The sequence below is a fragment of the Danio aesculapii genome, chromosome 21 (assembly GCF_903798145.1).
Source record: "Danio aesculapii chromosome 21, fDanAes4.1, whole genome shotgun sequence".
In the NCBI taxonomy this organism is placed as follows: Eukaryota; Metazoa; Chordata; class Actinopteri; order Cypriniformes; family Danionidae; genus Danio; species Danio aesculapii.
The window spans coordinates 14284778-14301482 of NC_079455.1; the positions used below are offsets into that span (position 1 = coordinate 14284778).

The 16705-nt window shown below is 39.0% G+C and overlaps 1 protein-coding gene across 1 annotated transcript; it reads right to left on the reverse strand.

Annotated features, from left to right (window-relative positions):
• Positions 1–517: 517 nt before the first annotated feature.
• dnajc18 (DnaJ (Hsp40) homolog, subfamily C, member 18) lies at positions 518–15661 on the reverse strand. The gene is made up of 8 exons (XM_056446433.1): positions 15158–15661; positions 12694–12895; positions 12464–12609; positions 10550–10762; positions 9548–9660; positions 7410–7519; positions 7154–7326; positions 518–1727 (listed from the first exon to the last, which is right to left on the reverse strand). Exons 1-8 carry the CDS (start codon positions 15297–15299, stop codon positions 1603–1605), a joined length of 1224 nt encoding a protein of 407 aa, XP_056302408.1. The 5' UTR covers positions 15300–15661; the 3' UTR covers positions 518–1602.
• Between the last annotated feature and the right edge of the window lie 1044 nt (positions 15662–16705).

Here is a 16705-nt window from a genome sequence, read left to right on the forward strand (position 1 = left end):
ATTTACATTAAAGCATCAAAATACAACACGATCTGTCGGTCTCTTTTGTCTAGTTTAATTAATGTATCCACAACTCGGGAGAAAAACAGGTTACTGTGGTGATTTATATTAGATAGCTCAAGATTTAACAAAGCATCTACTCCATTTGTTTAAGTATTTTGCATGTGTTTAATTCAAAGTACATCATGCTGTGTGTAAGAGAGAGAGCACTGAGGCCAGCTCAGAGCAGAACTTAATATTCAGGACCATCCCAAATATGGTCAATAAGGAGCTTCAGATTCAAGAGGTATTATTTGAAGTAATAAATAACCATATAAAAATAGCTTCTGGAGATTTTTTTTTTACTTGCCTAAGGCAAATATCTACCATTTACATATCAGAGAACAACTTTACTTATTGAACCAATGCATTATATGGCAACTTTAAGAAAATAACTCATTTTGTCATCAAATTTCCAAATGACCTAATACTTCGTTAATTCAACATACCCGCAAACAAGTTCGAACCACAGAAAACATATGCTTGATTAATGTTTTATTTAAGCGGCACAAAACGCACTCAATCCAAACAAAACTTCCATCAGTTTGCAAACTGCTTGGAAACAACACCAACAATACCACTGGCACAAACTCTCCACATTACATCCACTACTCCATCCTGAATGAGGATGATTCCTGCAGCGCTTCTTCAGATTTGTGCTAAAGATCAGCATGTTATTATATACAGAACATAGTGTTCAGTGACATGAGGTAAAACATTCAAAACAGATGCTCAGTAACGATTATTTGCCTGGTTATAATTACTGTGCCGAGGCAGGGAGAATGCTTGAATGGAAGCATGCAACACATAATAAGTTAAGACAAATAAAGTGCCAAATTATAAATAAAACACTGTCGATAAATAAATTAGAGAGGTAATGGCATTCAACATTTCTGTCAGTGCGCTGATCTTCATGAAAATAAAACATTGATTTAAAACGGTCGCCATTTAACGTCCAAAACATACAACAATAGAACAAATGAGCAAAACACTAATGTGCACAAGGGCTTTCTGCTACGTCTAGAGTACTTTGAAAATCTGTAGTGGTTTAAATACCCGGAAAAAAAATAATCAATTCAGCTTTCGTCCTATTAAAAGTTATAATTGTGTTGTCAAATGTAATTCACAGCTCAAATGCAGGAAAAAGAAATTAAATATGAGCTATACAAGTTAAATTCCTATGAACAATAAAGCTTAACTGCGACTAATAAACAACAATCTCTAGCTTTAATCCCATCTGCCAGCCTGGAGCCAGTACTCCTTAATATAAGGAAAAAAAATGCCAGGCACTCGTGCAAAAATTACCTTCTTCCATACGCGCTTGTGCAATCGCAGCTGAACCAGAGGCTTGAGCTAAAGGCCTTCAGACTTCACCTCATCAACGGATTCAATAAAGGCACAAACGCTCAAGACAAAGTCAGCTTGGGCTGAAACACATCTATTACCTTTCATTCTCCTTCCCAAAAAGGTGACCCACCCGTGAAAATTGAAATATATAACCGTAACGAATACTAAAAGCTCTTTGATTAGGCTGACCATGCTGTCTGGATGGACGATGAAGCTTCAGTCTCCTCTCTGCCGGCCGATGAAGCGGTGCAGTTTGTCACAGTGATCCAGCTTCATGGTCTCAGCCTTCTGCTTCAGACGTTCATCTCGATAAAGCTGGCCTAGGTTAGCCAGATCAGATTCTGAAATGAAACGCAGCAGTCTTGAGTATTACACGTTTCACACATTTATCGTCTAAATATCAATCTGGAAACATTTTTTATATTTTAAATGAGGAAAATAAACATGCGTTATGGATGTGACCAAAAAAGTAGGGGAGTTTACAGTATACAACATACTTTGTAGAAATTCTGTGAATTCAACTGCACAACCCCCAAAAAACGAATCGAAAGGATAAGAGTTGGCTTACTATCGAACAAAAATCACTGATTTTATTTTATTTCACATTGAGAAAATTATGAGGAAAAAGTGTTGTTATGGATGTTACATGTGAAATTGCCACTTGTGAGACTTTGGGAAATCAAAAATGACTGTTTGAAAACCTTGACAAAGAAATTGAGAAAACGGTTTCGCTGTTTTGGTAACATTTTTTTTTCATGGCAAGGTTGACATTTGCATGGAATTACCCTAAAGCTGATTTGAAAACCTTGGGAGATGACAGACATTAGGACTTTTTTAAAGCAAAATTGAACATGATAATTCTCTGAACGCACACATTAAACGTTTTTTGCCAGACTGCAAGATCACATATCTGCAGGTTATATCAACTTTTTCTATGTGGACACTTAACGGTTCTCTACATCAGGGGTTCCCAAACTTTTTAGCCCGCGACCCCCATGATAAATGCTTTGCTGCCCCACGAACCCCCCCCCCCCCCCCCCATCCCCCTTAAGGATTAGGGTTGAGGAGTGCGTGCATATTACACGCCATAAAGTGCATATCATATGCACGCGAAAACAGCATATCATATGCACGCAAAAACTCATTTTGGCGTATACGCACTTTCATGAGATCGGGCTCATACAATAAATGCTAAATACAAATGTGTAAGACGATTTTAATAATTCAGCAACTTGAGAAAATAAATCAAGATCACCGTTTAAAACAGACTTATCTAAAACGTTTAATTCTACAAACACACATTAATATCTTGCCTTTATTCTAAAACAGAACTGACCTATAACTTCGGTCAAACAAGATTATTTGCATTTTTTCATCTATGAAGAGGACAGTAATTCAGAGAACATTGTGTCACCCAGTTACATTTCAACTGTTTTAAAAGACTAAATTTTAATTAATCTTTAATTAAACTATGACCGAATTTATCATAACAATATTTACCGAAAAACAGAATATTTTCTTTAGCCATAAGACTCTGATGTTTTGACCTCAGTTCATGTGTTTAGTTACTTTTGCGCGCGCACACACATGCGGGGTCCTTAAGGACAGGTTTGGGAACCACTTTAATGTGATGGGTGCGCGCTGTGCGCTGAGCAAAGCAGATCCAGTCTGGGTTTAGTTTTGGAGATGGCAACACGGAGATCATCTTCCACGTTAAGACGCGATCTATGTTTATTTTTTATGTAAGTTAGAGCGGAGAAAGTCTTCTCGCATAAATAAGTTGATCCAAATGGCATCAGTGTATCCAAAGCGGCTTTGGAAAGCTGCGGGTACTCATCCTTCACCGAAATCCAGAACTCGTCCAGCGTTTTTGAGTCAAAAAGTGTCCTTAAGGTTCGATCAGATGAAAGTTCAATCAGCGCGTCCTCCGTGTCACACGTCAGATGGTTTGCTGTGGCAGTGAAAGGGGATCGAATCCAATCGTGTTTTTCTTGCGTACCTTCCTCTGGAAAGTACTTGTTAAAATGATCCAGAAGGGTTTGGAGATGGTCAGTAATAGACTCCCTGACAATATTCACACTCAATGTATTTTCCTCGAGGAATTCGTCTAGTGTGGTGAACATGTATATGCGCCCAGTTTCCACTCGTTCTTTCCACCTCTTCACTTTGCGCACAAATGCCTGCACTTTATCATTAAGAGACAGGATGCTCGTGTTTTCGCCCTGCAGTGACATGTTAAGTCCGTTCAGTTTTTCAAATATAGATGACAAATATGCCAGCTTTGTAACCCAGCCAGGATCAGTGAGGTGCTCGGCGAGAGGAGATCTTTGGTCAGTGAGGAAAATGCGCACCTCATCTCGCAGCTCACACAGACGGCTCAGCACATTGCCCCGCGATAGCCAGCGAACTTCTGTGTGGAGCAGCAGGCACTGGTGCTCTGATCCCATTTCATTACAGAGAGTTGAAAACAGTCTCGTGTTAAGTGGTCGTGATTTAATGAGATTGACCATTTTTACTGCAGTGTCAAGAACGTGTTTTAACTCAGGGTTTAGGGTTTTACTTGCGAGGGCTTCTCTGTGTATAATGCAGTGAGTAAAAATGACATGAGGTGCCACTTGCAGGACTCGTGCTTTTAAACCCTTCTTTTTTCCGAGCATTGCGCCTGCACCATCTGTGCACACTGACAAGCACTCGCTCTAAGAGAGACCCTCTTCTTTTAGATTGCGGTCCAGTTTGTTAAAAATGTCCTCACCAGTGCACGTTCCCTCCAGCGGCACGCAAAACAGCATTTCCTCGTTAAGCTTCCTCTCAAAAATGTACCTGACAAAAACTAGGAGCTGGGCGGAATTGGAGACGTCGGTGGACTCGTCCAATTGTAACGAATACTTACCTCCTTTCACTGCGTCAATGATTTGACGTTTGATGTCCAGTGCCATGTCACTGATGCGGCGGGCTATAGTCCCGTCTGAGAGCGGCACCTGTTGGAGCTCAGTGGCCTGCTTATCACCATGCATAATCCGACTCATGGCTATTGCCGCTGGCTTGATTAAAGTTTCACCTATCGTGTGAGGCTTTTTAGTCTGTGCAATTAAATATGCCACTTCATAGGAGGCCCTCTGAGCTTTAGCGGGGATTGTTGTTTGTGTAGTTAGGAGTATTTTTTGCCCTCGTAACTCTCCCTCTTTTCTGCGGAAAAACTCGATAGGTTTAGCAGCTAGATTGGGATGTTTAGTGTTCAGATGTCTTTGCATTTTTACCGGCTTAAGACTCTCGTGAGCAAGGACTTCGGAGCACACTACACACTGGGGATGTTGTATTCCGTTTACGACTTGACACACAAATCCATACTTAATAAATTCATTTTTGTATTTTCTTGTTTTGGAGTAAGCCGGGTCCAAGTGATGGGCTTGGCGGGCTCCACCCTTAGCAGAAGTGGAGGGCATTTCTTGCGGCTCACCCTCACTGACCTCCGCTGCCCTCTCGGATGTTCCCTCCGCAACTGCAGTTTTCGCACCATCAACCGGCCCCACCTGTGAATTTTCTCCCTCTCTCGGTTTTTCTGTTGTGGATATTAACCACCGTTTCATTTTTAAAGCAGGTATTATGTATTTGTAGCCTCCAAACACATTTAGCTTTAGCAAAAAAAGCGGGATGTTGTCTTGCTGCGCGTGATGTATGTAACTTGATTGTGATTGACGCTGACGTAATCTCGTAATGTCTGGGACAAAATTACACATCTAATTAAAATGTGTATATATATTATGTTTTTTTTATTTTTTTATCAGTCTTTTCTGCAAACACTTTTTAACAAGTATTGAATTAAATTAAAAAATGTTCCCACTTTTTTTTAAAAAAACCAATCATCTCGCGACCCCTGCGCCGGGCTCCCGCGACCCCCCGGGGGGTCGCGACCCCCACTTTGGGAACCACTGCTCTACATAAAAATAAAACCCAAACAGACAAACACAGAGATCTCTGTCTTTACTGGAAATCAGAATATTTCAGTCCCCACCTTCCAAAGCCTCAAATTTTCAATGCTAATTAGAGCTGCAGGATTCTGTCTAAAATGAAAATCGCGATTTTTTTGCTTAAAATAAAGATCACGATTTTCTCACGATTCTGTAGATGTAAAATAAAGCTTAATATGAGTCGGCAATTATTATTATTTTTTCTCAAACATATGGTAAAACAACAATAATATTATTATGTGTAGGTCCACTGGTTTCTATAAATAATTCTATTCTACTTATAATAATTCTGATGTTGAATTATGTTTGAGATATAGGCCTATGCTTGCAATCTGTCATTGACAACATTATTAGACCGTTTAATTCACTGGTAAAATCAACATTATATAGGCTAGAGTAGTTATACTATCACTGTAAACATTTATTTTCATGCACAACTGTGTGTTTGCTATAAAAGAAAAAACATCAAATGCTTGTCGCAATCATAACTCTAATATGTGATATGATCATTTAAATTATGTGTGCGCTTTCGGTTTCATTTTCACTGCTAAGTGTTGTTCATACTTCGCGCGCGGGTCTCAAACGATCACTCTGTGCCACAAACTGAACATCATTTACAACTTTATTACCCGTTACTCACAGCCTATGCAGGTTCTGTTCACTAAAGTAGACGCACGCGCGTCTATCATTAAGTAGGTTGTGCACCCGCCCTCTCTGTGATAACAGCTCATGGTTAGCGTATGATTTCCTGGCCACGAATACAGCATTATATGAAGACAAAAATGACAATTTTAGGTGAATTATACCTTATAAATACAGTCTGTGACTCTTTTAACATCATTTGGAGGTGTCCATGTCGCTGAGCAATGTATGCGAAACAATGAAAAGACTCATGCAGCCGCCTTTGCTTCTCTCCTGAACTTGAAAATATGATTGGCAGAATCGTAGAAATTCTGGATTAAGATCGTCTAGGGGGTCGAATCGAGATCGTGATCTTTTTTTAATTAATTGTGCAGCTCTAACGCTAATTATGACAAAATCTTTGACGCTTGAAGAAAATTGTTTTCACACCAACCCTAGTGGTAGGTTACTTAACCTACTCTGAAGTACGAGCTGATTTCATCCCCTCTAAAGGAATTCTTATAACTAAAAATGTTTACAGTTCAGTTGGTCACATCACACCAAAATGCAGGAACTTCTAGCAATAGTTAAAGTAACTATGAAATGTTCCTTCAGTAAAAAAGACTTTACAGGAATATTTTTGCTTTCATAACTTGAAAATGGTGGCATGGTGGCTCAGTGGTTAGCACTGTCACTTCAGAGCAAGGAGGACACTGGTTCGAGTCAGGCCTGGACCAGTTGGCGCTAAAGGTAAATTGGGTAAACAAAAATGGCTGTAGTGTATGAGTGTGTGCGTGAATGTGAGAGTGTATAGGTGTTAGTCAGTACTGGGCCGTGCCTGGAAGAGCATCCGTGGCGTAAAACATATGCTGGAATAGTTGGAGGTTCATTCTGCTGTGGCGACCGCTGATAAATAAGGAACTGATAAATAAACCAAAGGAAAATTAATGAAGGAACTTGAATTATGGGCATCCTAAGGGCTATCTTGGACAATGTAGACCTCTGTTTTTGCTAAGTGTAAAATAATTAGGATATTATAGTAAACTACAAATATCCCAAACCCCTAATTGGCACAGACTACCACCATTTAGGCACTGTAGCGACACTAGTTTATAATGCAGCTGATTTATATTAAATTATTAAAAAGTCATAAGCTAACAGATGAGAAGACATCTTACTCTGTTGCTTTTCTTTCCAGCAGCTGCTCTGTAGATGATCAATGTAGTCAGTTTCAATGGTTTTCTCCAGCTCATCCAGGGCAGCACCACGGTACTCCTTCTCGAAACTCTTATCCACGTAGTACGGCACACCCATGTGCTGAGTCTCCCTGGACACCACTAACCCCATGGACCTACGGGATGGCGAGTATAATCGTCAGGCGTTTTCTTCAAGCGGATGGTTTAAATCATGCATGACGGTTTACTGTTGACTCACGGTTTGTAGAAGAGGCTGTAGGGAGGATTGGTGGCCATCAGCTGAGTGAATACAGAGATCACAATGAGCACCAGCACCGGCAACAGCTGCAGGAGAGGGGTGAAGTTGTTCTTCATGAAGAAAAAAAAGGGAAGAAGGTTTTTAGAGAGGCCTTGATGGCAGTTTCGACATCAGAAAAAAAGAAAGTGTGAGATAACATTAGTGAAAACTTGTGGGGAGGAAATGTAGGCATATATGAAGCACAGCTTTCACAGAAGGCTGTTTTTTATTGGTTCACATGGTGAATTTGGGCGTAAGGTAAAATCTTTCGCCCTCACACTGAATACTCGATTGTGAGAATTACACTGATCTGAGAGCAATGTTTAGATGAATATTCAAATATTGAATGCATTTTTTTGCTCAATAACAAATTTAATATACAGCTAAAATTACAGAGTAGAGAAAACAGCAGTTAAGAAAACATCTGTGGTGTGGATAATTGCATCAGATGCTGTAAATTGGCATTGGGAGACAAGTCATGTCAAATCACATCTGTGTTTATTTAAAAAGTTGTTTGTATTAAATCAAGCAGCTTTGACGTATTAAACATGCAAAAGATAAATAAAATTAATAATACACAGCAATATCGGTATCAGCTGCTAAATGCTATTTTTAATGTTATGGTTGTTGGTTCAACAACAAAACTAGGCCGATATAAGCCGATAAATTATGTATTTTTCCGACAGTTGAACTACTTCATATGGCTTGCTGCCTGATCCTTTTTTATCATTTCACTGGTATTTTGATTTTGGTTATTTTTTCAGTGACTTAGTTGCTTCAGTCAGAAGATTTTATTTATATAATAGAAAGTTGTCCATAGAAAAAGAAAGGTAATTAATAGTTTAGAAAATTTTCGGCTTAAATTTTTTTTTTTAAATTTACGCTTTTAAAATAAAGTCAGTTGTTCACTTTAAGTGTTTGCCTTTTGTATTTGCAATTATGCAGAAAAATGTGAAAATAAATTATATTTATCGGCTAATATATCAGCCTTTAAATCTACATAGTTATAGGTTATCCATAAAAAAAAAATCCATATCAGTGCATCCCTAATATATATATATATATATATATATATATATATATATATATATATATATATATATATATATATATATATATATATATATATATTTATAATCTAATTTATAAGTCAAAATTATTATCCCTCCTGTGAATATATTTTTTTATTTTTTAAATATTTGCCAAATGATGTTTAACAGAGCAAGGAATTTATCACAGTATTTCATATAATATTTTTTCTTTTGGAGAAACTCTTGTTTGTTTTATTTCTTCAAGAATAAAAGGCAGTTTTTTTAATAAACATTTTAATATTAGCCCCCTTAAGAAATATTTTTTGATTGTCTACAGAACAAACCCTACTGTTATACAATGATTCGCCTAATTACCCTAACTTGACTAAGTAACCTAGTAAAGCCTTTAACTGTCACTTTAAGCTGAATACTATTGAAAATTGTAGAAAATTTTCTAGTAAGATATTATGTGTTGTCATCATAGCAAATATAAAATAAATCAGTTATTAGAGATGAGTTAATAAAATTATTATGTTTAGAAATGTGTTGAAAAATGCTCTTTCCGTTAAACAGAAATTGGGGAAGAAATATACAGGGGGGGGCTAATAATTTAGAAGGGGTAATAATTCTGATTTCAACTGTATATAAAAAAAAAATTCACACCTTTAACCAAACTAATTAAATATGCATCAAAAATCCAAATATATTTGCCTCAGCAGATGATATAATCATCAAACAACCCATGGATCACAAGCTCTTCATTTCAAATATACCTTAGAGACAGTCCATAATGATTAAGATCCCACACATCAAAATGACTGTGATTGTGATAACATGTGGTGTACGGCTCTGAGGCACAATGCATTTATGAACAAAAAAGTGCTCCAGTGGTTTCCCATTAGGTTGTCAAGTACTGGTAGTGTCACATTTTTTTAATTTCAGTACTGATTGGTACAGAAATCATTACTTTAGACAACACTATTTTTTCTACCTGCAGAAAAGTTCATTTTTATTATCGATCCATATATTTCCTATACATTATCCTCACATTCAGCAAGATCTACTCACAGTACTATGGCTCTCCTCCACCTCCTCTTCTCGTCTCTCATATGGACGCCGTCTGCGTGGCTGGTAATAATGAGCATAAGAAGCTCCTCCGTTGGTGTACACATGGATGTTGCCTAAAACAAGAAAAAAGCATGCTTGTTCTTTAAATATGACATTTAGTTCATAAGTGTTGCAGCTAGACAATGATCAATTAAAATGACATCGCAATCACAATTAATCAAAAGCTACAATTGTCATGAACATCTTGTCAGGGAAACATGGCTCTGTGATCAGTAGTAAATCTCTTAAGGCACCCTCGCACAGAAACTCCACACACCCATGAAGGACCAAGGAAATCTCTATAGCAGTTGTTAAATAAAGAGAAGATTTACCTGTTTTAATAATAATTATAATAATAATAACAATAATAATACATTTTATCTGTATAGCACTTTTCCTACATAACATGCAACTCAAAGTGCTTCACAAATTTTAAAAACAACATCAATATCAGGTAAAATATAAAAACGGATAAGCAAATGTGGAAAACAATAATATATAAGCAAAATATATAAGCACAGAACAAAATAAACATATGTATGTGTATATATGTGTATGTATGTGTATATATGTATATATATATATATATATATATGTGCCATAGAAATTATTACACAGAAGGATTTATTTCAAGCACTGGACTGAAGTTATGAAGTGAGTTTGGAGTAAAAACTAGTTATTAAATGCGTTTTTTTCACATGCTTTTAGATGCAACTTAGAATCAACATAGAGCAGTAGTTCACTCAGAACCTAAGCAAACCGTTAAAAAACACTTGACTTAATCTGGGATTATGAACATGATTTTGCATAGCTTGTTATCAATCTGAAAAATGTAGTTGGTATTAGCTCAAGACTTTTACAGGACGCAGAAATTAAATGCTTTTTCAATTACATGTACACAAAAAAGCCTCTAACTAAATGTGACCCATTTAGTTAGCTGAAGTGTTTAATAGAGGGTCATACCTGTAGGAAACCTGCCACCAAAGAAGATGTTGAAGAGCTCTTCAGGGGAGATGTCCGGCTCAAAGTCTCTAGTGAAAGAACGATGGCGTGCGTATGCTTGACGCGGCTGGGCTGAAGGCTGACTGGATGTTTCGGCAGGGCCCTGGTCTCCATACTCATCATACTGCTGCCTTTTCTCTGGGTTACTGAGCACTGCGTATGCGTTGCCTATAGCTGAATGGAGAAGGCAGTGTTTGACGGGCAAATTGCTTGAGTTGGAAAATCAGAACTTCAACGGACATTTGCGCCACATTAACCAATCATAAGCTTTCTCTTGTAGAGGAGTAATTACGACATAGTGCCTGTTGTTGGAGTCCTGAGGGGAAAATCCTCTTGCCGACACCAGACAACAGTTCATCAAACTGGCCTTGTCTTATTCTGAAGCACTGCTGAAAGCCTCCATCATGCAGGTATCGTTTCTCAAGGAGTTGATTAACTCACATTATGCAGCGTAATATAAACTCAAAACAGCATGGCTAAGTCTTGAAACGGCGCGGCGTAGACTCAAAATGGCACGGCGTTAATTGAAACAGTGCAGCATAAACTTGAAACAGTATGCCGTTGGCGCACACTCGAAACAGCTCAGCGTAGACTCAAAACAGCGTAGACTCGAAACAGTGTGGCGCAGGCTCGAAACAGCGTGAGGTAGGCTCGAAACAGCGTGAGGTAGGCTCGAAACAGCGTGAGGTAGGCTCGAAACAGCGTGAGGTAGGCTCGAAACAGCGTGACGTAGGCTCGAAACAGCGTGACGTAGGCTCGAAACAGCGTGACGTAGGCTCGAAACAGCGTGACGTAGGCTCGAAACAGCGTGACGTAGGCTCGAAACAGCGTGACGTAGGCTCGAAACAGCGTGACGTAGGCTCGAAACAGCGTGACGTGGCTCGAAACAGCGTGACGTGGCTCGAAACAGCGTGACGTAGGCTCGAAACAGCGTGACGTAGGCTCGAAACAGCGTGACGTAGGCTCGAAACAGCGTGACGTAGGCTCGAAACAGCGTGACGTACAATCGAAACAGCTTGACGTACAATCGAAACAGCGTGAAGTACAATCGAAACAGCGTGACGTACAATCGAAACAGCGTGACAGACTCGAAACAGAGTGGCATTAACTCGAAACAGCGTGGCGTAGACTCAAGACAGCGTAGCGTAAACTCGAAACAGTGCTGCATAAACTCTAAACAGCGCTGCGTAAACTAACAGCATGGCTTAAACTCGAATGTTGTGTTTACACCAGATGCGGCACGTGGGAATAAATCTCGCTATTCACGCATAAATAGAAACATGAACATGTTGAGTTTACTCACTTCAATTACGCGTCAAATTCTCTTCAGATGCGGATTCGCGTCATGGGCAGGGCTTCTGTCTGCCCGGTGACTCTAGCTTCGTTGCTAAATGGCTAACATGGATTTTATTAATAGCTGTGCTTTATGTGCTTTAGAAAGGCTGAAAAACAACGTAGATTCGTTCTGCGCCGTGTCTATGTCCACTAGGTCCTTTCAGAGGTGCACCCAGCTCTGAATTAATCAACTCCTCGAGAAACGATACCTGGAAGATGGAAGCTCAGTTTGAGCCCAGTTTGATGAACTGTTGTCCAATGTCGGCAAGAGGATTTCCCCTCGGGACACCAAAAACAGGCACTTCATCTGCGCCTGGTGTGAACGCAACATGACGTAAACTCAAACCGCCAAAACATAAACTCAAAACAGTAAGACAAACTCAAAGAAGCAAGACGGAGCTCTATATCTGAATTGTGAGATATAACTTAGAATTATAAAATTTTTTTTTTTTTTTAATTCAGTTTTCTCAACAAAAAGAATAACATCATACTAACCCCAACAATTTTAACACTAGTGGCTGCATTACATATATGAGTTACCTTTAAAAGCATCAGTGGCTCCAGGAGCACAGTTCTTATCCGGGTGAAAGCGAAGTGCCAGCTTCCTATAAGCTTTCTTCAGGTCCTCATCACTGGCGTCCTTTGGCACTCCAAGAATCTCATAAAAGTCTTTGCATTTCTTTATCCTGCATAGATTCAGGGAAAAGTTCATTAATAAACGGAATTGACAAGAGTTTTCATTTACTGGGTGACGGTACTTCATTCAGCACCTGAGGACTCCTTGTCGCTGCTCCTCCGTGTAGCTCTTCTTGTCATCGGCGGATGCCTCTGCTCTCTCCTGTGTACTGGGCCGGTGATGTGCAGCTGAAGGTGCGACATCTTCATCAGCGCTTCTCCAGCCCGGCGGAGGTGTGTAGGTGCGCTCATCATCAGGGGGGGTGTAGCCATTCTTCACAATGGCATCAATCAGCACTAATGAGAGAAATCAAGATTTTATACTGTTGCACTGACTCTACAATCAGTGTATATTTGTGTGCTTTTTTCTGAGGGTTGATGGGATTTTTGTTAGTCGATACCAGTACTGGTCAATCCAATATCATTATTCGCCACAGACACTTAACTGAGCATTTGTCATTAAAATAGATCACTGATTTGATCGTTTTAAATTAGCAGGGGTCCACAATCAATGGGTTAAGACCCAGTATGGGCTGTGGAAGATTTACTACTAGGTCACAAGAACATTCTGGGGAAAATGTATACAAATATGACATTTAATCATTTTGTGTTTGTCATTATAAATCGCAAAATTTTGTTTTCCTGCAATAATAAAAAAAAACATCCGAAGCAGACTAAACATTTGCAATGTGTGTGTGCGTGCGTGCAAGTGCGTATGTGTGTGTATATATGTATGTATGTACGTATGTGCATATATTTAGCCAGAGATTCTGACCCTTCCACCTGTACAAAAACATGTGGAATATTTTTCAAACAAAACTGGTAAACTGTAAGAAATGGAAGCACTTAGGCAAAGGTCACCAAACGTGTTCCTGGAGGGACGTTGTCCTGCAGATTTTAGCTTCAAAACTAACCAAACACACCTGGACAAGCTAAAATTCTGTAGTACGGCGCTGTGAAAATGTGCGGGATTAAACAAGATGATTAGAAATTAAAATAAGCGAGCTATTGGTCCATGTTTTACATTTCTGTCCAGAGAGGTCATGTTTTAATCTTCGATTGGTTTCACGCAATCATGTGATGCGATTTCGCAGGTCAGTGAACTGCAAAACTTGTCGCACAAGCTTGCATTTCCAGTCTGACGCAGATATTCTTTTTAAATGAATTATTAGATAAATGTCAGTGAACAATGATTAAATACATTTAACAATGTGCAAACATTATTTTAAGAGTTATTATTGTAGTCTGGAAAACAGATTTTTTATTTTTTTGCAAACATTGGATGATCTCAGTGGTTCTCAATTCCTGTCCTTTTTAACATTTCAATTAAATGTTGGCTCGCATGTAAAATACATAAAAATCCAAATCACCATGCAAGAGAAACTTTCATTTTTTGCTTCATAAAGGTTTGAAACAACTGTAGACAATTTAATTATGCATATATAACATAAATATAATATAAGTCACTAATTATTTTGTTTCATATTTGTGACTCTGGACCACAAAACCGGTCATACGAGTCACATTTTTAACATTTAGATTTACACAAAATCTGAAAGCTGAATAAATAAGCTTTCTATCGTGCATGTGGACAGTTTTTGGCTGAGATACAACTGTTTCCGCATTCTGAGGGTTCAAAAAACTAAAATATTGATAAAATAGTCTTGAAAGTTGTTCAAATGAGGTTTTTAGAAATGCATATTACTAACCAAAAAGTTAATACATTTATGATAGATAATTACCAAAATGTCTTCATGGTGATCTTTATTCTTTATTATACGATATTATCTTTACTTTATTCAAATGATTTTAGGCAAATAACAAAAATCATTCATTTTGATCAATTCAACATTCATCAATTTTCTTTTCAGCTTAGTCCCTTAATTAATCAGGGGTCGCCACTCAGGAATGAACGCCAATATATCCAGCATATGTTTTACGCAGCGGATGCCCTTACAGCTGCAACCCAATACTGTGAAACATCCATATACACTCATTCACACACATACACCATGGCCAATTTAGCTTACCCAATTCACCTCTAAACCACATGTTTGTGTGGGCTGGTGGGGAAAACCCACACGAACAAGGGGAGAACATGCAAACTCCACACAGAAATGCCAACTGACCCTCGAACCAGCGCCCTTCTTGCAATGAGGCGATCGTGTTACCACTGCGTCACCGTGACGCCGCAATACAACATATATTTTGCCAAAAACATACCCGCACAACATAAGATATACGGGTTTGTAGTCCAGAGTCACATTGAGGTGTACTGCCGCTTTAAGAAAATTTGTAAAAGATGTCAATTCTGCAGTTACCACATACATAAACAAAAACTGCATCAAAACTGGATTCACGGGACGCTAATTTCACAAGATCAGCCTCACAGCTTTTAAATCATCAAATGTCAGATGTTTTCATCCTCGAACCCATCATCAGCGACCCGGAGACAGATTATATAACACACAACATCCCGCGTCTGCACTTTCTATTTCAGCACACTGACCAAACACAGCTGATTTGTCAATCAAACAGCACCAGCAGCAGGATACAAACCTCTGGCCCTGGTGCTCGGGTAGATCTTCTGCGCCTCGTAAAGCAGCTGCAGGGCTTTCTCTTTGCGTCCTGAGCGCAAACACAGCTTGGCTTTCTCTATCAGCCTGTCAGACTCCTCTCTGTCCATCTCAAACATTGACATGTTTAGCAATGACACCTCAAACCCACATTAAATAACGTGCCGATGAGCTCAAAGTAGCTAAATAATCAGAACGAGGCTTATTTAACGGTACAAATGACTCGCGGTGTTGTTGATATGAAGCTAAATCGAGTGCGTTATGCTAATGCAACCACAACAATTTAACTTCCGATTTTAGACATCCTCCGCTCACTAAACGGACACCTCTACGACGCAACCTAGTCGAATATGAATTTATTATCAAAGCGATTCATGTTTAATCCTCTACACCAGACCTGGCTTCGTCATTGCAAAATGTGCGAGAAAGACAGAAATGCAATACTGCTTGTAACCTCCATTGCTAACCGGAAGCAGAAGCGAACGACGCTGGACTACAATCCAAACAGCCAATCGGAAGCTGTCGTTATTTTCCGTAAATGGCATGATGGCAACAGGATAAAAAAATCCGAGGGTATGGAAGGTGAGCGGGGACAAAAGTGTTCAAGACTATATGGGCAAGATCTTTTATTTACAGTCAATAGGCGAGACGCTGCAGGTGAAAAGAGTTAATTTAATATGTGCTAATTTTCACCCATTTCTAACACAAAATTCGCTAACAGTTTACAATAACAGTACATGAATAATGAAATATTAATATGTAAACTAAACATTACTTCATTATGAATTAATAATGAGTTAAGGCATGTGCTAATAATGAAATAACTTTAACTACAACATGAGTCAGTCACGTGAGTTCATGTGTGAATAATGTCTGCTTTAATTACTTTTTAGTACATGTTGGTAATTAGTGTATTAAGTAACATTTAGGTTTAGGCTACATGTAACCATAAACTAAACAGTGTGTGGCATAAACAGTGCGGCGTTAATTGAAACAGCGCGGCGTAAACTTGAAACAGTGTGACATAGACTCAAGACAGCGTGACGTAGGTTCGAAATAGAGTGACGTAGACTCAAAACAGCGAGACGTAGACTCGAAACATCGTGTCATAGACTCGGAACAGCATGGCGTAGACTCGAAACAGCGTAACAGACTCGGAACAGCATGGCGTAGACTCGAAACAGCGTAACAGACTCGGAACAGCATGGCGTAGACTCGAAACAGCGTAACAGACTTGGAACAGCATGGCGTAGACTCGAAACTGCATGACGTAGACTCGAAACAGCGTAACAGACTTGGAACAGCATGGCGTAGACTCGAAACTGCATGACGTAGACTCAAAACAGTGTGACGTAGACTCAAAACAGCGTGATGTTGACTCGAAAAAGCATGACATACACTCAGAACAGCATGGCATAGACTCAAAACAGCGTGACGTTAACTTGAAACAGAGTGACGTAGACTCAAAACAGCGTGACGTAGACTTGAAATAGTTTGACGTAGACTCGAAACAGTGTGGCGTAGACTTGAA

Coding starts and splice junctions, on each gene's coding strand:
- dnajc18 (XM_056446433.1), bottom strand. CDS start 15,299: ATGTCAATGTTTGAGATGGACAGAGAGGAGTCTGACAGGCTGATAGAG. Junction 10,763..12,463: donor AGCCACTGATGCTTTTAAAG/GTAACTCATATA, acceptor TTCTCCATTCAG/CTATAGGCAACGCATACGCA. Junction 7,327..7,409: donor TACAGCCTCTTCTACAAACC/GTGAGTCAACAG, acceptor GCCATCCCGTAG/GTCCATGGGGTTAGTGGTGT.